The sequence below is a fragment of the Neomonachus schauinslandi genome, chromosome 11 (assembly GCF_002201575.2).
Source record: "Neomonachus schauinslandi chromosome 11, ASM220157v2, whole genome shotgun sequence".
Taxonomy (NCBI): domain Eukaryota; kingdom Metazoa; phylum Chordata; class Mammalia; order Carnivora; family Phocidae; genus Neomonachus; species Neomonachus schauinslandi.
The window spans coordinates 52,696,284-52,718,170 of record NC_058413.1 but is presented as its reverse complement, the minus strand read 5'-3'; the positions used below and the strand labels follow the sequence as shown (position 1 = coordinate 52,718,170).

General features: G+C 55.2%; 1 protein-coding gene across 1 annotated transcript in view; it reads left to right on the top strand.

Moving 5' to 3' along the window:
- The first annotated feature begins 9,342 nt into the window (after positions 1 to 9,342).
- Positions 9,343 to 21,887, top strand: part of PDE2A (phosphodiesterase 2A) — a 90,363-nt gene continuing 77,818 nt past the window's right edge. The window contains exon 1 of the mRNA XM_021704597.2: positions 9,343 to 9,413. Within this exon, the coding sequence (XP_021560272.2) occupies positions 9,343 to 9,413 (71 nt within the window). The remainder of the gene's footprint in view (positions 9,414 to 21,887) is intronic.

The following is a 21,887-nucleotide window of genomic DNA, read 5'->3' as shown; positions in this document are numbered from 1 at the left end:
AGCTCTCCTGAATCAGGCCTGAGGTCCATTTCTACAATCCCCCTTTCAGGGGGAGGGGGTCTCCCTCTTCCACATCCCTCCTGATTTCAACTCTTCTCTCTCCTCTTATAAGTGGCCCCATATGTCCCCTGGGAAAGGGGATCTGAACTGTCAGGAGTTAATGATAACTTAAAGTGCTTTCCCTTGGGATCGGGGACGACGTCCCAACAGGAGCCTTCAGGCCTCAACCTTAATGAATTATGGCAATGACAACAGATGATGGGTGGATTAGGGCAGGAGACTGCTGGTCTTGGTCACAAGGATTCCTAGAAATGGGGCCTCTTGGGACCCTGAGTGGTTTATATTCACATATTTGAGGTTGGGATTGGGGGGAGGGTGAGGGGTAGGATGTGTGAAGAGCCCAGAGCTAGACCGGCTGAGGGGTGGGGAGCAGCTCTTTCTGGGGGAGGAGGTGCCCCCAAGCTGGCCCTGAAAACTGGAAGCCTTGCCAGGTGCACATGGTAGGGAGGGGTGCAAGCCAGGCTGAGGGTAGGTTGAGGTGTTGGTAGAGAAGGACCGGGTGACCCAAGTCTGGGCCTGATCGCAGGGGACCACAGTGAGCCCTGGGAGAAAAGGCTATGGCAAGTCAGTCTGGGTGGTGAGAGCATTATGGAGGGAGAGGGAGGAGGGAAGGGGGGAAGGGCTGGGTGATGGGGTGGGATGTCTGTCTATCTGTCTGTCTGTCTCTGCTACCTCCTTCCTGCTCAACCTGCCCACACTGCAAAGTGTTCAGCAGCCTTGGAGGGCCTCCAGGCCTCAGGAGACCCCCAGGCTATGCAGGAAATCAATGGGGCAGGGGAGGGGAAGATGGGCCCTGCCTCCTCCTTCCCCCAGATCCAAGGGATTGGCAGGAGGCCTGGAGCTGAGGCTTTCTCACCTGGCCCCATGCTCTGGTGGCTCCCGAGCCCCCTGCCCACAGCTGGAAGTTTTGGAAAAACATGGGTGTGGATGCCAGTTGGGCAGATGCCGACGCTCCCACGTATAAGCTCTGGAACCTTGGCTGAGTTCCTGAGGTTTCTGATCCTCACTGTTCTCATCTACTTTGGAGATATTAATAGTACCTACTAATGGGAGGATTAAATGAGCTAATATGTGTGAAGTACCAGCACTATCCCTTGATAATCCCCTTCCCAAACATGTCTGGGGAGACATAGCATCCAGAGTCTTCTCCAGGCCTAATATCTTTTACTTCAACAAGCACTTCTTGAACATGTACTTTGTGCAGAGCTTTACTGGACACTGAGGGGGAGCAGATAAGTAAATGCTGGAGGCGGGGGGGAGAGGGAGCCCTTCCGGCAGGGGTATTGATGAGGAAAGACTCCACAGAGGAGGTGAGGCTACAAAGATGAGCAGATTTTTACAGGTGGAGTTAAGAGGGAAAGGAAAGGTGTCTTCAGGAGAGGGAACAGCATGAGCCAGGGGCAAGGTGATGTGACCCTGCAGTGATCAGCCCATTGTGGGTGCAGCTCAGTGCCGTGGGTGCAGCTCAAGTGCCCCGGGTCCTATCCCCCATGCCTCTGGTGTTGGGGGCTTTGCCTTTCTTGCCTCTTGAATGTAACCACATCCCAGTCAAATGGGCTCCTTGGGGTCTTCCCTCAGCAGAACAAGGAATAATTCCTATTCCTTTAGCTAGCTCTGTGACCAACGTGTGATCCAGGCCCTAATCTGGGGAATGTCTGTCTGTCTGTCGCACATATACACATAGGTACGGCTGGCATGAACCTCCCAACCTCTCCTCCAATATGACACTTCCTTCAGGAAGCTCTTCTGGATTGTTCTTCCATACTGTGCGTAGAGTATGTGGGCCTATGCCCAGTCACTTGGCCCCAGCTAGGGCCAGGCCCAGGGAGGAGCTACCGGAGCAGGGCCCCCTGGTCAGCCCGAGCTGGTCCAGCCCTGGCGTGTCCCCTCTCCCATGCCACTCTGAGCTTGTGGAAATTTCCACACTTTCTTTGCCCTGGTTACAGCTCCTCCTGCTCCGTTTGTCACCCTGGAGACCTGGTGATGCGGGCGCACACAGGCCGCACACGCGCACTCATGCCCTGCACACCTCAGCCTGCACTTCCAGATATGCTCGCGCACGGCACGTGTCTGAACGCCCCCACAACAAAGCTCTCTAGGAAAATTGCCCCCACCCTTCTCCTCCTCCACTCCGTCTTCCCACCACCAACCACCTCAAAACACTGAGACCAAAGAGATGGGCTGGACGGCCCTCCCACCACTTGTCAGCCTGGGAGGCACATCCCACTCCCTGACTACAGCGTCCTCCTTCCCCACCACCGCTTTTCCCTCCGTCTGTCTCCTCAGCTTCTCAATCCTTCCCTCTCTGCCACTTCTCTGCTCCTGTCTCTCTCTCCCTGCGCCTCAGTCATTCGGAGTCCTCTCGGCACTCTTTCGACCCCCGTGAGGTAGAAACTGTGCTTCCTCCTGCCCTCCCTCCTGGGGGCTTTCGGTTGGGGACCTCATGGGGGCTTATGGGGACAGAAGGACAGGCCTAGGGGACCCAAGGTCCTGAGCCTCCAGATCCTGTCACGTCAGCCCCTCCTCCTGTGTGCCTGGCACCATGGAGACCAGCGTCATGGTAACACAGCTTGGGTGGGCACAGCCTCCCTTCTCTTAGGGGGCCCCCCATGGCCTCCTGGGAGCTGCCAAGCCGCTCTGAGGAGATGGGCCTTGTGCTGGCGCCCTCCCCCAGCTCATAGCAGCCCAGGATACCCCCACCCTGACCATCTGTACTTGCACCCCAGCTTCCAATGCCACAAGCCACGAATCCCCAGTGGGGGGCGGGAGGGTGGATTCTCTTGCAAACATGAGCTCCAGAGCTGGGGACCTTGAGGGTCTTTCATTGACTGAGAGCTCATTTATTGATTGAGGACCAGAGAGGGCAGGGGCTTCCTCAGGGGAACACAGCAAGTCTAGCCAGGCTTCGGACTCTCAGACATTGGTTCTTTCCTCTGGGTTCCCACCTTCCACCCGGGTCAGTGGTTACTGGGGCAAAGGGGTCATTCCAATCTGGGAGGTCTCCAGCCAGATGCAAATGATAATGCTGATAAGCCACAATGAAGCACCCACCACTTCCTGGGCTAAGGCTTTGCATGTGTTTTCTCATTTGATCCTTGCAACAAACCCCAGGAGGAAGATATTCTCATTTTATAGCTGAAGAAACCAAGGCATGGACTTGACCGTATCAGGTGGCTAATAAGTGGTGTGGCTGGGAAGGAACACAGGTCCTTCCCAGATGGTGCAGGTGAGCCAAAGCTTCATGCCCAGTGCCCTCCCCAGCAGGCACTCTTTTTCTAAGTCCGTGACAAACCATGTTTTCAGTTCTGTCTTTCCTTCTGGAGAGAGTTCACGGGGAGGATCTGGGCTTAGTCTAAGTTTGGCCGTAGGGTTTCTAGAAACCAGGGGGTTATTTTTCTAAGAAGGTAGAGAGGGAACAGAGACTTTCTAGTGTGGTTAGCCCTAGGGAGGACCTCCCTCGAAGTCCAGCAATGCAAGCTCACAGATCCCAGGTCCGCGTAGAGTCATGTCCAAGCCCAGGCTGGAGCTGTGTGTTGGAGGGAGGAGACCCTGCCTCCCAGGCCCAGCCTCAGCTTGTCTACCGACCTTGATGGAGTCACAGTGCAGTTGCCTCCCTCCTGGCTTATGTAATCATTCAAATATAGCAGCTGCCGTTATCCCACTGAGTCACACCCCCTCCCGCCCCCACTCAGGTGCGGGGAGTTAGGGGGGAAGAGGTAGATTAGGGCTGAGTGGGTAGATCAGGGCCTCCTGGAAGGAGGATCCTGGTGTGCCGCATTGGAGGCCGGTGGAGATGAGGAAGCGGGGGCCAGAACCCCAGGGAGAGTAAATTCTTTCCCAGGGTATGAAGCCACAGGGGCCACGCCTGTTCGGACCTATCCCTGCTGGAACGCCACATTCCTGGGGATGCCTCCCCAGGGTCACGAGCTGTATCCACAGCCTTCTTTCCTAGTCCTGTGCCTCCATGGAAGAGGTGAGGAGGAGGAGGGAGAGGTGGAGGATTACAAAGAGGAGGAGGTAGTGGAGGGGACAGTGGCCAGGGGTCCCTGGTCCTGGGTCTAGAGTCCTCCTTCTATTCACTGTGTGACCTGGGCATATTTGTGCCTTCTTGCCTGTTTCCCCCTCTGCACCATAAGAAGTTGGATTCCACTGGCTCTGGCATCTTGTTGTGCTGTCTGGTCCGTATTCCTGGAGATGACCTCGACCTTAGGCAGAAGGCACTTCCAAGCATCTGGTCTAGCCCCATCCCTGGCTGACTTCCCTCTCTTCCTTTTCTTTGTCCATCCCAAACCTGTCCATCCTCCATGGGCCAGTTCAACACCCCTGCTCCCCACCAAATCCACAGGACAGTGGAGACAGGAAGGGTCACTGGGTTCTGGGCTGAGGGGCTGAATTTTGACTGCCTCTCCCCTTCCTGAACTGGCCATCTGCTCCACCACTTCATTCCCCTGCCCAGCAGGAGCGAGATGCTTACTCCCCCTGTGTGAGGTCGCCCTTTCTTTCATAGTTCAGCTCAGACTGACCCTGGACCTGAAGCAGGCACACACAGTGCCTCAGCCCTCAGCTCTGGGTCCCCAAAGCCACCTTCCTGGGGTGCTGAAGAAGCCACACCAGCTTAGAGCTGTTCTGGAGCCCGGGGTGGCTTTTTGTCCCTTTGTCCACAAGGGCCTTGTCACCCATGGCATGATGGGGTCTGTGCTTAGTGTGGGAACACAGGGAACTCTGCCAGGCCCTTGGCGAGGATTGGTGGCCTTCAGGCATTGTCCTTGGAGTCACAGGGGACATCTTCCAGGCTGAGGGGGAAGCAGAGGAGCACTGTGAGATGGCTCAGAGTTTTCCACTCAACCCCCCCCCCCCCCCCCCTTGGGCTTTAGTTGCCAAGATTCAGATGCAGGGCCCCTCCTGGCTCTCAGCCAGAGGGAGTCACCCAGGGGTTTTCAGGCCAAGCCTCCATGAAATCCATGTTCCGCCAATTACCCGCCTTCCCCGAGAAGGCTAAGGGACACTCCATGGCCACAGCCTACCCTTGGGCGGGGGTGGGCAGTGGTTCCCACAGAGTGGGGCAAGGAGTCCCCCACACCATCCGCCTGCAGCGTTTTCTTGAGGCCTTGCTCTGATGTAATCCTGCACTGAGCTCTCAAGCACTGTCTCACTTCCACACTCACTTGTATGTCCTTCCTGCTTTCCGCAACATTTCTCACTCGTACCTGGTGAGGCTGCCCAAAGGCTGTGGACTGGGGCTGAGGTGACTAGGACTTGGGCCTGTCCTTGAGGGAAGTGTGATCCAGTGGAAGCAATGAGGTGACCCTGCGCAGGGGGGTGGGGTGGTGGGACATGACAGGGAAGAGGGAGGCAGCCAAAGGCTGCTCAGCTCAGAACCCAGTGGTCCCTCCTGCCCACCCTGTCCCCTGGGCAGGGTGTGTGCCGAGCTGATCCAAGAAGAGTAGGCCAGGATTGGGGATGGGCAGAGAAAAGCAAGAGGAGGGTGGAGTCAGCCTGGCAACCAGAGGGTACCAAGTCAAGGAGGAAGAAAGAACTGGCGCGCGCTTAGGGGCTAGACCCTGCCCCGTGTGGATCAGAGAATGGAGAGGTCGGTCGGGGCCGAACACGAGAGACTTCAAATACCAGGCTGAGGAGCTCGGCCTTTATCCTGAAAGCACTGGAGAGGGTTTTGAGGAAGAGTTACATGACCAGCTAGGTAGGGAGTCAGTGCCTGGTGCAGGGTGGAGTGGAATGGAGGGGTGGAGTTGGGGTAGGGAGCTGGAGAAAGACCAGAGGAGGGGAAGGAAGCTGGGCCTGGAAGGATGGAGGCAGTGCATAGAAGCGAGGATTACAGAGGGAGAATTAACAGTGACAGATTTGACACAGGAAGTGCAGGAGAAGGAAGAGGCAAAGAGACTTTGAAGTTTCCAGGCGGAATTAAAAGTTTGCTGATGCCTTTGATAGAGACAAAAGATATGTTGGATGTTGAATATCTGAGTGTGGGGGCCCCCGGGGTGGTCCCACAGATGTCCAGGAGGCAACCGGAGCCCGGGGGAGAGGGCTGGGCCGCAGGGGGCCCTCGGACGGAGCTAGTGCGTTGGGGGAAGGCTCCAAACTCCCTGAGGGTGGGGTGGAGAAAGAGGAGAGACAGGGCCTGGTACTCCTCTGAGGAGCACCCATGTTGAGGGGGCAAAGATAGGATGAGCCAGCGAGAGAGACAGAGGTTGGGCCGTCTGGAAGGTGGGAGGGAAACAGCCGAGCAGGAAGGGGGCGGGAGAGGGCCCTCAGAAGAAGCCGCCTTCTTTGGCAATGAGGAGGTAGCTGGAGCCTTGCAGTCCTCGCGAGGCAGGGGGCGCAGGGCGGAGGCTGGATCCCAGAGGCTGCATCCTCCCATCACTTTGGGCAGCCACCCGCCTCCCAGCTTCCTCTCACCTCCCGCCAGCTCCCCGGACTAGCAGGCACGGTGTCTGCCGACCGGCTGCTGAGCGCCGGCCCGGGGCCTGGGAGCGTGGCACGCCCGGATCAGCACCCGGGAGAGCGGCCGGGGCCGGCGGTGGGGCGGGGCTTCGCGGGGCGCGGGGCGCGCTCGGGGCCTGGGGTTCCTGCCGCGCCCGCCTGGCAGGCTGCAAGCCGGCGGGGGAGGGGAGAGCAGGCCGGGACACTCCGGCCCTCTCCCCTTTCAGAAGCATCCCCCCATCCGGCACTGCCCTACAGGAGCCCCTACCCCAACATTTGAGGCTGTTACTGCCTCTGCCCCATCAATTCAACCTCTTCAGGGGACGGGACTTGACGGGAGGGGAGGAAGACTATTCATTGGGAACTTGACAGACATTTCCAAAGCCTTACAACTCTTTGAGCTTGGAAATTGTGACCTCTCCTTTCAGGTGAGCAAACCAAATTGAAGTTCAGAGAGGTTAAATGACTTGCCCAGGGCACATGGCAGAGCTGGGATCTGAACTTCCGCCTGCCTGGCTCTAAGTCCTGGAGTACCTCGTTTCTGCAGCTGTGGAGTCTGGTGTGGCAGTGGGGTGGGAGGAGACCTTTCCTCCTCCCTGACTTGCTTGAGTATATTCCCAGGAGATTTCTGAAGATGAGGCCTCCACCATAGTTTCCAGAGTGGGAGGGCAGAGAAGAGGCTGAGGGTAGGTGAGGTCTCAGTGCACCTGCTTCCCCTGTGCCCAGGAGGTGCCCTCCTTTGAACTCTTCTGACTCAGCTTCTTCCTGCCGGGCTCCTTGGGGCATGAAGGGGAACCATGAGAGGCCAAGTCTGGACGTGGGCCAGGGCCTGGGCTTTCTGGGCCTGAAAAATGCCTTCCCAGCTGACAGGCATGGAGCAGTGAGGTCCCAGGTATGGGTCAGGCTGAGAAAACAGTTCGGCCAGAGCTTTCAGAGGTCTGAAAGTCTACCTTCTGGGGCCACAGTGGGGAGCAGAAGCTCCCTCCCATTTTCTTTCCTGACACTTCGCAAGCCATGAGAAAACTGCTTTCTGTCAGCCTGGACAGGCCTCGTGCATGGGCTGGGTCCCTCCTGTCCATCCCACCACCACCGTGCACCCCCGTGCCCATTCACAGGGGCTAGGTTTTCACTCTGTCTCGTGGGCTTTGCAGCCTGGGTCCTGGCGTGTGGGGCAGGGGATATTGCCCCCACAGGTCAGAGGCGTGAGGTTATTGGTGAGTACACCCCCTTCTCCTGGGGTCCTTTAAAGACCCAGCTGGTATCCTCTCTTACAGAAATGCTCACCAATCCCAGACTGAGTCAAGGGCCCTCTTTGGGCACCACAGACTCTGTGTTTCTGTCACACTACAAGTCTCCCCCCAACACACACACACACACACACACACACACACACACACACACACACACCTTGACTGGGTGCTTCTCCAAGGCAAGGAACAGTCTGAGTCATATCTAATGAAGTTGGCCAATGGTAGGTGTTTGTGAATGAATGAATGAATAAGTTAGTGGAGGAGCCAGCATTTGAACCCCCATTTCCTGCCTCAAAGTGTGGAGCTTTTTCTTTTATGTCCGACAGGCTCTCTACTGAGACAACCCCCTACTTGTCCCATTGATAAAATGACCCCATTCCATTGGGTTAAGATTTCCTCCTGAGGAGTCCTCTCTGGCAACAGGGTCCAGCGGGCCTTCTCCCATGCGTATAGCCTGTGGACAGGGAAAGCCACGTATGTAGGCAGGCTGTGGCCTGGGTGCCCACAACTCCTAGGAGAAGTTCATGCTTCTGGGCACCTGACTGGCTCATTCAGTAGAGCATGTGACTCTTGATCTCAGGGTTGTGAGTTCGAGCCCCATGTTAGGTGTAGAGATTACTTAAAACAAACAAACAAACAAACAAAAAATGCATGCTTCAGCATCAGGTCCCACAGTGTCCCAACTAAGCAGAGCCACCAAAAAGTGGACTCTGTGACAAGACCCTGAGTCCAAAGGCCGTTAGCAAAAGCACCCAGAGTCCCCCCCCATGTACCCAGCTCCACACGGGATGCACCCCAGGACATGATACAAACTCAGTAAGGGAGCCCAGAGGAGCAGGTTCTGCCTGGAGGACTGGCCTTTCCGTACTTGAGGAGGGCTCAGAGGTGTCCCTGACCCCGAGGGCCTCTAAAATGGGGTAGCACAGGGTCTGAGTCCCATCCATCTGCCCCTCATCCCCAGCCCCCATTCTAGTCCGTGCACAGTGCAAATCCTTCATCCTCCTACCTCTCTGGGCTCCTCTATCTGCTTCTCTCTCTCTCACTCTCTCTCTCCATCTCTACTTTTTTTTTCTTTTCTTTTCTGTCTTTGTTCCTCTGTATGTGTTTTCCCTATGCCTCTCTGATCTCTTTATATCTCCATCTTGATCTCTCTGAGGCTCTGATCCCTCTCTTCTCTCCTCCATGTATTTCTCTCCTTCCTGTTTCTCTCTGTCTCTGTCTGTTCCTCTGTGTGTGAGTCTTTCTTTTCCTCTCCCAGCCAGAGTCTCTCTCTACCCCTCCCTCCCTGTCTCCCTCTCTGTCTGGGCTTCTCTGTCCCTCCTCCCTCCTCCCTCCCCCTTCTGCATTATCAGACCTGCTCCAGCCTCCTCCCAGAGCCAGCCTAGCGGCAGAGGCAGTGGAAGCAGGAGAGGTGGGAGCGACGGGGGCAGCAGCAGCGCTGGCCCGGGGTTTTGAGTCCAGGCTGAGTTGGGGACAGGCTAGCGCTCTCAGTCCCTGTGCCTGCTGGGCCAGGCACCCTGCCTGGAGCCCCGGGCAGGGTGGACAGGGCAAGGTGCCACCTTAGTCTGGCTGGGGAGGCAGACGATGAGGAGCGATGGGGCAGGCATGCGGCCACTCCATCCTCTGCAGGAGCCAGCAGTACCCGGCAGCGCGACCGGCTGAGCCGTGAGTACCATCGAGGGCCTGGGGTTTGGGCGAGCGGCTGCAAGACATACCATGGACAAGGGTCCTGGGAGTGCCTGTGAGGAGCTGGGGCTGGCGTGGAGCTGAGCCACGTGGGAGGATCAATCTTGCTCCTGGGTGCCTGGTTGCTGCACTGTAGCCTGGGGGGCCTCTGCACAGGGCTGGGGGTGTCTGGCATCAACCTAGGGGGTGATGGGGCTGGGGTCCTGCAGAAGGGGCTGGGGGAGGGGTTGGTAATGAACCTGAATTATCCTTCCAGGGGCTGGGGGTGGGGGAGGTCTGCAGGGAGTTCCAAGGAGCTCCTGGGGGGCTGAGATAAAGTGATTAAGAACCCTGGAGAAGGATGAGATGTCTGGGACCGTGTGTGTGTGTGTGTGTGTGTGTGTGTGTGTGTGTGTGTGTGTGAAAGAGAAAGAATAACGGAGGGAGAAAACAAACATGAATTTGAATGAGTAAGAGTGGCGCTGGAACAGAAGAGGGTCTGGGGCGACCGCCTTTCATGGGATTGGGATTCATAGCCACCAGTTTAGGCAACTTTACCCTCAAAACACCTGTCCCAGAGAAAGCCATGGGGCTGGTTGAATGAGGCCCCTGTGCACCAGCCTCATGTGTGTCCACATGCCGGGTGGGGGAGTACTTGTGCAGGTGAGTGGGGGGTTCTGTGGAGGTGGCCCTCCACCATCTGAGGGCTGCCGAGGTGGGGGACAAGTGACATGTGTGTCTCCAAGTCCGTGGAGGTGCAGGTCCATGCCTGCACATGAAGGTACGTGTGTGTGTACATGTGCGAGGTGCAAGGGGACACATGGGGTATGGAAGGGCCTGTGGAGTCCTTGGTGGTCGGGTGGGCAGTAGCCTGTCAGGATGTGTGAGCAACGCTGTGTGACCGTGAGAGTTCATCTGTACGCGTGTCAGAGCAGGGTGCTCTGTGTGTCGGTGCGGGTGGGTGTGTGTTAGTTTGAGTTTGTATGTTGGCATGCATGTTAATAGATGTGCTGCATCTGCAAAATAGAGTGACACAGTACCGAGTACGGTGTTTGATTCCATGCACATTCATGTTTGTGTGCTCCTTTGCTAGCGTGTGAATATTAGTGTTGCTAATATTCACTGTGTGCATATAGACGTGGATGTCTGTTAGGCTAAGTGTTCGGGTGTGGGTGTGTGATCCTGATGCTGGTGTGCGTGAGTGTGTGTGTGTGTGTGTGTGTCTATGTGTGTGTTCATCCAACTGTGTGTGGGTTGCTGTTTCCTTCCCCTGGTGGTTGAAGACACAGCTGGGACACTGTGGCCCACTGAGGCAGGGCGGGGGTGGCTGAATGTGCGACCACCCCTGTGAGCCCAGGACAATTCATTCTCCACCCTGTGGGGAGAAGCAGAAAAGAAATAGGCCATAATGGCTCTGCCCTCTGGGGCCTCCTCAGCTTCCTAGACATAAAATAGCTTGCAAATAATTAAGCATAAAGATCAGGATCAAGCTAACAGGTGGGGGTGGAGTGTGAGCACCATAAGCAAAGGCCCTGGGTGGGGATGGGGCCCGTGCCTGGAGCCAGGAGGAGGCTGAAGGGAGGGGCAGTGACCTCAGCCTGCAGCACTTAGAACTCCAGACCTCTTGGGCTTTCTCCTGAGGGCCCTGGGGAGTCTGAGAAGGTTCCGTGTGGTGGAGGGACAGAATCAGGTTTGGGTTTTAGAAAGCTGCCCTCGTGCTACTGTCACAGCTGAACTGGAAGAGAGCGAGGGGGCAGGGAGGCCAGGGTGGAGGCCAGACCGCGTGGGCATCTAGGAGGTCTGGGGCCGGGGGACCAAGGGGCAGATGACCAGGGCCTTTCCGAAGGGAGAAGTTGGAGGGCCTGGGGAAGAGGATGGGACGGGGAATGTCAAGGTGGCTTGGGCTTGGACGCAGGTGGGAGGTGCGGTGGCAGGACCTCAGGGGCTCAGGGTGTTAGAGGGGGAAAGCCTTTGGAAAGTCAGGCCAACGGGGTAGCAGGAGAGATCCCCACGGGGTTTCTAGCCTGGGTGCCGAGGGTTGGAAATCATGGAGTTGCCTCTTCCCAGACAGGGAAACTGAGGCTGTGCCTTCGTCCACCTCCTCTGGCTGTAAGGCCAGGGCTGACGCTCCTCAGCAGATGCGAGCCTCGGTCTCCTTTCTCAGGCCCTGCAGGGGACCTGTGGGTTGCCTGAGCTGGGTCAGCTTGGTGAGGGTTAATCGTCTTTTTGCTTCCTGCACCCCCCAGTTGCCCCTGCCCACCAAGCAGCTCCTGCCACTCTTGCTGCTTCCCACACTAGCCTCCTATCCCCAGGGACTGCTGATGGCTTGGCTGGGATCTAGCCAAACAGGGGAGGCAGAGCTCCCAGCCATACCCGCCTTCGGTCTTAATGGCCTGGGAGTCTCACCCTGGGCCGGGCTGCTGTCAAGTCAGGCCTACACTCCCCAGGCTCCTGCTGCCCGGGCCTATACAACCTACCCGCTCGGCATGCTCCCATTCTGGCATTTTTGTGTTTATCCATTCATTTATTCACTCAACAGCAACTGTCCAATGCCTGCTTGGTGCCCACTGGGCTGGGCACTAGGGACGCAGAATGGGCACAGACCCAGACCCTGCTCTCAGGGACTCCTGGTCTGATGAGGGAGGCAGGAGTGGAAACCTCCAGCCTTGCGGTATGAACAGTGCTGTGCAGAGGGAACCAGGAACTGTGGGGCCCACCCCAAGCCAGGGCTTCCGAGGAAGAGACACTTGAGCTGCACTTTGAAGGAGGGATGGGAATGGCCCTCATGGGGAAGAGCGGAGGGAACAGCACCTAAAGGGGGGCAGATGTGAGAGAGTGCTATGTGACCAAGGGACAGAAAGAGTTTGGGTTGGCGGGAGCAAGAAGGGAGTGGAGAAGAGGAAGAGAGGACAGGAGGGGCCGGATTCTGTAGAGTCCCAAATGCCAGGTGAAGGGGTTTGGACTTCTCGTCATAGGACTAGGTTGCTGAGGAAATAGGAAGCCTCCCCCAGGAAGACTTCCTTGGTTACCCCTCCCTCTGACCCCATGACCCACCCTGCAGTATGGCATCAAGATTGTGGCCCAGACTCAGCCTTCCCCCCATGATGCCCCCTGGGTGTGTGGTCCTTACCCAGCCAGCCAAGGAGCTCCTCTGAGGCAGGAGCCTTCTCCTCGTGCTTCCCAGCACAGAGCTGAGCACCTAGGCTCAGTGCAGCCTCCCAACGGAGGAGGACATGTAGAGCATCTGGGCCACCTTCTAGCAGTTGCTTTACTCCTCTCTGCAACTTGCCCACAGATCTATTCAGCCCTGCTTACATACCCCCGGGACAGGTGGCTCATCCCTTCCCTCTTGAGCAGCCCTTCCCTTGGAGTGATTATATCTGTCCTGGGATCCTCTACAGGGCCTGGCTGCTTGGCCTTGTGTCCCTTCTCCATCCTGGGTCACTATCCTTCTTCCCAAGTAGGGCCAGGCTGGGGCATAACGGTTCAGGAGTGGTATGAACATATCCCGGGCAGAGAGTAGGGAGAGATAAGCGGCCTTTGTCCCACTACAGATGGTAAAACTGAGATGGGGCAGTCCCTGACCCCTCTCCAAAAATAATGATAAAGAAGCAGGCATGGCTAAAAAAGGGAGTGAGGATAGACAACAGGAAGAACTTCCTACCAGCACAGAGGGGTGTGGAATCTCCTGGCTTTGTGAGAGTGGGCTGTGGGCATGAGGGGGAAGTCTTCTGGGACAGGAGGGGGAGTAGGAGACGGAGGCCCTCTCCAGCCCTGTCCCTCCTGCCGGTGAGTGAAGTCATCCAGGGAGAGGGGGACAGCAGGGGCTGAGAGAGACAGGGGAAGGAGATCAGGATTTACTCATTCATTTAGCGGGTATTTCCTGGGCTGCTGCCCAACCAAACAGGCCAGGTCTGCAGGGAGCTGGACAGAGCAATGGCCACATGGAGGAAGGCCCATGGTCCCGCCTACCTCTGCCAGTGTGCTGGGAAGGTCTTTCAGAGGAGGGGCGGTTGGGGCCAGCCTTAGAAGGAAGAGTCACTTCTTCAGGCAGAATTGACAGCTCCAGGAAGAGCAAATGCCATGTGCAAAGGTCTTGAGGGGAGAGCAAGCATGGTTTTGCTTATGTGAGCACTGGAGGAGTTCAGAGTGGCCTAAGCATGAAGTGCAAGGGTATGGGAAGGCCTGGGCAGAGGCGGAGAAGGAGAGAAGTGAGGGAATTGAGGTTAGACTATAGGAAGCACTTTCTATAGCCAAGGTACCCCCAGCAGCTTTGACATGTAAGCATTGGTGTGAATTTGCAACTTCTCGGTCTCTCCCAGTGAACTGCTGAGGGACTCCTTCTTGCTTGGGAATGAAATCTTCAGTGAACAGAGACCCTGAAAATGGGGGAGAGGCAGCAGTTGAATGTGAGCCCCTTCCAAAAAGTGGCATGCAAATGAATGCAAAGTAATATGCAAATAAGCTAGCTTAGGCTTGGCAGCTTTGTCTGGGAGGATGAGACATCACCCCCTTCCCTGCTTGCCTCCCACCCCCTCTGCCCCGCCCCGGGACAGCCAGAACAGCCTTGTCTGCTGCTCTGAGTGCCCCAGCTTGTCTGAGCCACAAGATTATAGCCTCTAGGTTAGGGGCCACAGGCTCCCTGTCAGCACCCCCATCCTCTCGGGAAGTCGATATATTTAGTAACGGATGTTTTCAACACATTTATCTCCCATTGTTCAGCTGCCCGCTCCCTGGGAAAGGCCAGGTCCCCAGTGACGTGACCCACTTCTCGAATTCCCTGAAGTCACCCTTCTCACTGCCCTCCCTGAAAAACAGGAGGCAGATGGGGCTTGGTGCAGCAGAAGGGATGTAAGTCAGATATCTGGGAGGACATCCCAACAGTGTAGTTGCTGAAATATGTGGACCTTGAGGTTTCTGGGTTCTCACTCTTTAGATGGCTAGCTGGGTCCAAAGCCAGAGGAGGCTTTGAGAATAGAATAGAAAAGGTGGTGGACAGTTGGAGGTTCAAATATCAGCACCATTACTCTGTAGCTGTGTGGTCCTGGGCAAGCTACTTAGCTTCTCTGAACCCTGTGTGAATAGTGGACTGGGAATATTAATACTTTCATGGCAGGATGACTGTGAAGAATCTGGAAGTGGAGAGCTTAGTGGCAGGCATGCAGCAGGTGCTCATAAAGGTTAGCTGTTGCCATTATAAACCACCCACACTCACCTACACTTTTAGAAAGATTCAGTGGGGGCCTGGAGGGGGAGAGACCAGAGCTAAGAGCCCAGAAGCTGTCATCGTGTGGGAGACACAAGGAGGTCTGAAATGGAGCCATGGTGGTGGGAATGGTGAGAAGTGTGGATGCTCTGTGGGAGGGCTTTCAGAGACATGTGACCACCTCCCTAGGCTGCACTGGCTGGTCAGGGACTAACCCCCAGAGGATACAATGGAGGAAAGGGCTCAATAGGAAGGGGTTAAGCCAGCGGCCACACTCATAGCAGTCTGTGAGTCATTCTGGGAGTTGTAGTCTGGCGTGAATTTGCAGTAAGTATACTTAGTCCAGCCTCCTTGCATGCAAATGTGCACCCTGCTGCTGAGGCAGGCTGGGGACAGGCCCTGGAGGGGCCTGGGGGATGCAGGGCCCAAAAGTGGAGCAGCATCAATCCCTCCCTCAGGACCCCTCAGCCTGCTGTGTGTTGGGCAGTGCAGGTGGGGGATAAAGGGACTAGGCCATAATTAGGACTCTTCACACATTCACACAGAAGTTTACAGCTTCCAGAGCACTGTTTTCACATCTATGATCTCATTTAATCCTCACCACAAACCCAAGAGACTGCTGTTTTCTGGATGAAGAAACAGAAGATCCGAGAGGGGAAATAAGTTGCCCAGAGCTATTCAGCCAGGGACTGATGGAGCCAGGCTTGGAGCACATATCTGCCCTCCCCGAAGTTCCTGTTCTTTCCATGGATTATTGTTCCAGGTGGCAAAGGCCAGGCAGTGAAGGACAGGCAAGATATAGACAGTTAGACATCTCAGCAGAGGAACAGAGGAACAAAGACCTGACTCAAGGGACAGAAGGCAAAGGCTGAGCCCCGAGGGATATGAGGCTAAGAAGTAGACTAGGCAGACCCCCAGACAACCAATTCCAGGCTGAGAATTTGAACTTCTTGCCATGGCCCACCAGGCTCTTCCCAAGAGTTTGGAGCAAGGGCAGGGCCTGATTAGAGCTGGACTTGGGAAAGATTGATCTGGGCTGAATGGTTAGGATTGGAGAAACAATCTGAGGCTTCTGAGGTTCATCCATGGTGCTCTCAGCACTTTGGTCCTCTTCATCCTCCACACTTCTTCCCAGCTTCTTCCTCCTCTTCCTCTTTTTCCTCCCCCCTCTACCCCGCTCCCCTCCACCCCAGCCTGGGGAGTGAGGACTGTGTACCATAGAGCTGTGCTGTAATGCCACCTGTGTCCAGCAGGGGTTGCTGTCGTGCACAGTCGATTGCAGCCTGGATGGTCCTCATGTTTGAAAGGCCAGAGGGAGGAAGAGGCTGGACTGGGAGCAGAGATGACTGGGGGTGGGGGAGCCCATTGTTCTCCACTCCCACTGGGCCCAGGGTGAGGGCACTGCTGACATGGCATAGGGAGGAAGGAGGGCTGAGGAGAGACCAGATCCCACATGGCAAGCACAGACATGTAGAAAGCGTTAAGCCAGAGGACAAGGTATTTTACCTCCTCACAGTTCTGGGACAAGTTTAGATTTGGAAATGGATCTAGAATGACAATTGCAGCTGGAGTCTGGGTTTCTATTGGATTGTGATTTGCCTGATCCTGAGATGAGGGCTAAGATTGGTTGGTTTATTTGTGTTTCTGTGTGTGTGAACCTGAATGTGAGCTTCCAGTTGTGCATGTGTGTTTATGGGTCTGAGAGTGTAAGTGTGTGGGTCAGTGTTTGTATAAAAGTGTGGACATATTCATAGGTGTGAATACATGAGTGCCCATTTTTATGCCTGATTATTGGTAAATGGTTATGTGTACACGAGTGTGTGCACCTCTGTGTACAGTGTTATGCACATATGTTCTAATAAAACTGTGTGGGTGTGTGTCTCCATGTATGTGGGTGTCCGTGTTTCAGTGTAAAGGCAGGGATGAGTGAATGTGTGTGAAGGCACGTGCCCCTGCTCTGCTGACCCAGTAAAGCCACGCCCAAGGTCTGGATACTCAACACTCTTTCTCCCAAGTCCCATCTGCCTGAAGGTAGAGACGATATGTGTGTGGACTTGGGCTGGAGGGGCTGTCACGTGTGGGGCTGGGCCTCCCTCAGGAGACTCTGGGACCCCTTCTTCGTCAGTGAGGGCCCTAGAGGAGCATGGTGTCTTTGTATTCAGGCTCAGATCAGACTAACCAGGATCCAGGGCTATCACTTGGAGATGTTGGACATGGCCATACCTGCACCCCACTAGCAGAGTTTCAGGGGCTCCCAGCTCAGTCCTTTTCTATAGATACAAATCCTGCAGCCCAGAGAGGAGTAATGATTGACTCAGGGTCACATAGCTGGATCCAGGGTGAGATGGCACAGAGGGGGTGTGTCTGGCCTAGAAGGCCCCTCTCTGTCCAGCCTCTGGAGCAGATGGGGAGCTCAAAGTAGAGATACTGTTCTGTGGCATGAGGCCACCTCCTGCACCTGGGCCTTTGCACTCCTCCGAGGCCTCAGATGCTGCCTTTGAAGTTTATACCAGAGCATCTGCCTGCTGTGAGACTCCTCCTGGGCACTTGTGAAGTCTGTCATTCCTGGAGCACTGCGATTCCATGGAGAGGAGTCCAGCAGTGGAGTGGGACCAGGGGGAGGGGCCTCATCTTTGCATCATATGGCTTTTTTAGGTTTTTACTGTTCTAATATTCAAGGCTTTTCCTGTAATCCTTCCTTGGGCTCTTAGTACTGAAAAAGTGCTGAGGTGGTGGGGGAGTCCTGGAAACCTAGCTTGGCTCAATGAGAGGAGGGCAGGGTAGTCCCATGGGGAAGGGACTGCCCTAAGGGGGAGGGATGAGCTTTGTGTCCATGGCACAGGGAGGTGTGAACAGGGAGGCTGGGCAGCCTGGTTAGGGAGACTGCACAGGAGACTCCTGTCCTAGCAGAGAAGTTGGTTGCAAACTCTCTGAAGTCCCTTTGAGCTCTAGCTGTCATGGAGGGGCCAGAGAAGGACATACCTCAGCCCACTCGGCATGGGGAAGCTTGAGCCCCACAGTGCTTTTCCTGGTGGCCTGGGCAGTGGGAAGCTGGAAGCTGGAAGATCCCCTTCCCCGCGAAACTGGAGAGACTATCTTTCTTGAGTTTGGGGATTGGAGGCAGGGGGCTGGATTCAAAGACTCCAATGGAGCTGGGGTTGCAATGGGTGGGAGACAGTGGCTTTGCTGGTAGCACTGTCAGGGAGGGAGCAGACAGGCAGACAGACAGGCAGCTAGCTTCCCTTGGGCTGAGATGTGGGGGGCTCTAAGGTTGGAGGCCCATGGGAGGCTCAGAACTGGGTGGGTTGGGGGCAGAGGCTTCCCGGTGCCACGGGCTGGGCAGGGATTGGATAGAAGCGGCCAGCCTGGCACCGCGTCCTTCCCGTGGCAGAGAATTTAGAGGTATCTTAAAACTCCAAGTAGGGTGCAGTCTGGGGGCTAGATGGAGAGAACTAACGATTATGGAGTGCCCTTTATATTTTCCAAATTACCTTGTTTAATCACCTCAACAATCCTTCAAGGAGCTCGCACTGTTTTGTAGAGGGGAAACAGATGACACACTTATGTGATTTAATTGAAGGCAGTTTGATGAAGCAACCATTGTGGAGATGGGGCGGGATGAAGGGAAAAAACAGGGCATGTCGAGGTACTTTGGACTAACATCCATGAGGCCCAAGGGGCAAGGAGAGTGCTGTAGATCTGAGAGCCAGAGCACGAATAAAGGGCTGCCCCACAGAGGCTGTCAAAGGAGACAAAGAATGGAGGTCTGGAGGGACAAACAGATGATGGGAACCCGAAGCCCAGAGAGAGTGCCAACTTGCCCAAGGTCACACAGCTGGTTGGTCTCAGAGCTGGAGCCAGAAGCCAGGCCCTGTTTCTGCACATGCATTTTGTCATGTTCTCTGACACTTGGTGGGATCCAGGTACCACCAGTGCTTTCTGCATGCTCCCCCAGGCACCTCGTGGTCTGCTATTCGGTTGGAGCTACTTCTGCCAAGACTGCCCTGCTCCCTACCTGAGTAGCACTGGGGCTGCTGAAGAATGTCATTCTCAGGATTTGGTGTGCCCTGGGCCCCCACTGAGCCATCTGCTCATGGATCCCACCCCTCCTCAGTGATGCCGTCATATCCCTTGCCCTGTGCTTGTCACCCTGGCCATGGAGATGGGCTGCACAGCCCTTGTCCTCCCCTGTGTTAGAGGAAGGCAGTGAGCCTTATGGGGTGAGTGCAGGGAAGGAGGAAAGCCCATGCTGGGACCGCTGATCAGGAGACTTCCCTGAGGAGGTGATGCTGGGTCTTAGCCCTGAAAAATGAATGGGAGTTTTCTGGGTGAGGGAGGAGAGGAAGGTGATTCTAGGCAAAAAGCCAGCACAAGCAGAAGTGTGAAGAACAGCAGGAAGTCACGGTGGCAGGGCCAGGGCTGCTGGGCTGGGGGAAGGGCCAGTCGTGGAAGCCCAGTTCACCCAGGGAAGCCAGGGAGGGCGGAAGCAGGGTCATGGTTAGCTTTGAGTTTTGAAAGCCCCAAGTGAGGGGTGAATTAGAGGGGCCAGAGAGGAGGCTGGTGTGGAGACCCAGGTAAGAGGCAAGACGGCTGCGTTGGAGATGGCTGAGGACAAGTGAGCTGTGTAGACGGGTCAGAGGAGGAGTGGCAATCCCCAACCCCCAGCCACCCATCTGAGCTATGGCCCTAGTTCTTCAGGGTCCACCCACCAGTGCAGGGATGGGTGGCAACTCTAGACTCTCCTCCAGGAGCACCCCTCCCTGCCTGATCCTGCCTGTGGCTTCCACACTCCATCCCTGGTACCATAAGCCACCCCCTCACACCGTAGCCCCCAAGAGCAAAGCTCTGTCACTGCTGCCTCATCTCTTAATGAAAATTATGACTTGTCCACTGCCAAGTCTAATAAAAGTCCTCCCTTTTAAGACCTTCATCCTGGAGTTTGATCTCAATCCTTCTTGCTTTCCAGAGCCTGGGCCTTGGCCTTCCTGGGAGATGAGTCAGTGAGATGGCTCCCTCCTGGTGCTGGGGGGCAGTTATGGGCTTTGGCCCAGCCAGCTCATCCGTGTGCCTGTGTGCCAGTGGAGACCCACTCTCAGCCTCTGCTGGGCCTCAGGTCACTGACTCATTATCAGTGTTAATTGGCATCTCTGGTGCAGCCTCCCACCCCACTAAGTGCTTGACAATCATTAGGTGCTGTTGTGCGCAACTGGACTCCAACTCTAGCACCTCCTGCCTCAGGCTTCTCCTGGTCTAGCTGCCTGAGCTAAGGGACCAAGTGTCCTGGCCACAAACATCCATCTCCAGGCATGGAGAGACAAACAGAAATAAACAAGAGAAAAGCTCAGCAGCCTCAGAAACCCATTCACAGAGAAGCAGACCATAGTGCAAAGACACGGAGAGACCCACAACGAACACGCACATAACACAGACATTAATATACACTGAAAAGCAGAGAGAGAATAAATCTAAAAAACTGACCTAGTAATGGAATGAACTGCAACACCTGTGCACATCACCCAGGTATACACACATGCAACACAGACACGCACTCAGCACACAGAAACACTCACACTTGGCATAAATATGGGCTGCCCATCAGGTAGCCAGACCAAGCTACCTTTGGTTCCCCACCTGTGCAGCCTTCTCACCCCTGGGCTAGTGCATATGCTGTTCCTTTTGCCTGCAACATTCTTCCTGGATGCCCCCTCACTTTGCAGGGTTAATTCCTATCCTTCTTTAGGTCGTGGTATCCCTTCCATACTCCCCAACCTTGAAGCTCTCCCCTGCTACATGGCATCATTGACTATTTTCCAACCGGTCTTTGACAAGTTTTGGGATGAAACTTTTGCCTGTGCCTGGTGAGGTGGTGGCTGTGGTTGTGAGTGGGCCATTAGGGCTGAGAAACCGAGCAGAGACAAATTTTGAGGGGGATAGAGTCAGGAATAACAATGAGGAGCCCTGACTGCTCAGGGCCTGAGCAGGCATTTAACTCACAGGCTAGCAGAGCCAGATGTCCTTTGCCTCATTTTTTTTTTCAGACGCTGCCTGATTTCTTTGGTGTTTCTTCTAGGCTTGCTGCCCAACCTAGTTCCCTCCTTCCCAAAGCCAGTCCTGCCTCTTGCCACCACTCTGAGCTCACACATGTTCACTTGCCCTCTTCGCTTGGGTGTACCCTGCCTCTACTTCTAAGCCTCGGGAAAACCTCATGATTCAACGCCTAGGGTCAGAGGCAAATCCTCCATACATGGTCTCCTAACCCAGGCCATTTAGTTTGGTAAAGGGATGCTTATGAGCATAAGTCTTGGAGACTGTCTCCTGGTTCAAATCTCAGCCCTTCCACTTCTTGGCAGCAGGACATGTGTGAATTCTGCCACCTTTGTTCCCTCATCTGTGAAAGGGGGATGCTAATAGAGCCCACCTCATTAGGGCTGCTGCAAGGATTAAATGAGACAAGTGTGTGATGTACTTGGCATGCAGTTCGGCTCCCACTCCGGGCTGTGTGAGAGCTGAGGGAGAGCTAATGAGATCAAGGATGTGCAAGTGCACCCAGGAGGTGCCTAGTGAGTCCTTGCTAATTGGAACTGAGTGAAACAAACATGTGTGTGAGTACCTACTATGTGTCCTCCATGGCTGGGTCTTTGCACCTCCCCTCCTCAGTTTCTGCATGCCTGCTGATTCTGCACAGCTGTTATCCTATGGGGGGCTCAGAAGGTGAGGGTATAACTTCTTTTTTTTTAATTTAATTTTTTTACATCCATTTTATTGAAGTATAATTTATATACAATAAAATCACCAATTTAAAGTGTATGATTCAATGAGTTTTAGTAAACGTATACAGTCATATAACTGCCATTTCAATCAAGAAGAGAGTATTACTCCCTCAAACTTCCCTGTGCCCTTTGCAGTCAATCCCCTTTGGGGGGTGACTTTTTACAGGGCTGTGGGAGGTGTTGGGTTTTCCTTGAGCTGAAAACCTAGGCGCATAGACTGGAGCTGCTTCTAACATGTTGGGAGATGCCAAGGAAATGCTCACCCTTTCTGGGCCTTTATTCCTGTGGCCTTTATACCTCCTGGCAGAGGTAATGAGGCCAGGGAGGGGAAGGGATGCTCAGGCCACATTTTCCTGAGGGTACACTCTGGGTCTGAGGGCTGGGTCAGATGGAAGTGGTGGCCTCGGAAATCCACAGAGTGGGTGACAGAGAGTAGAGAGTTGGTGTTCTCACAAACCTGCCCCTCCTTGGATCAGGTGAGCCCTGTGGCCCTGATGG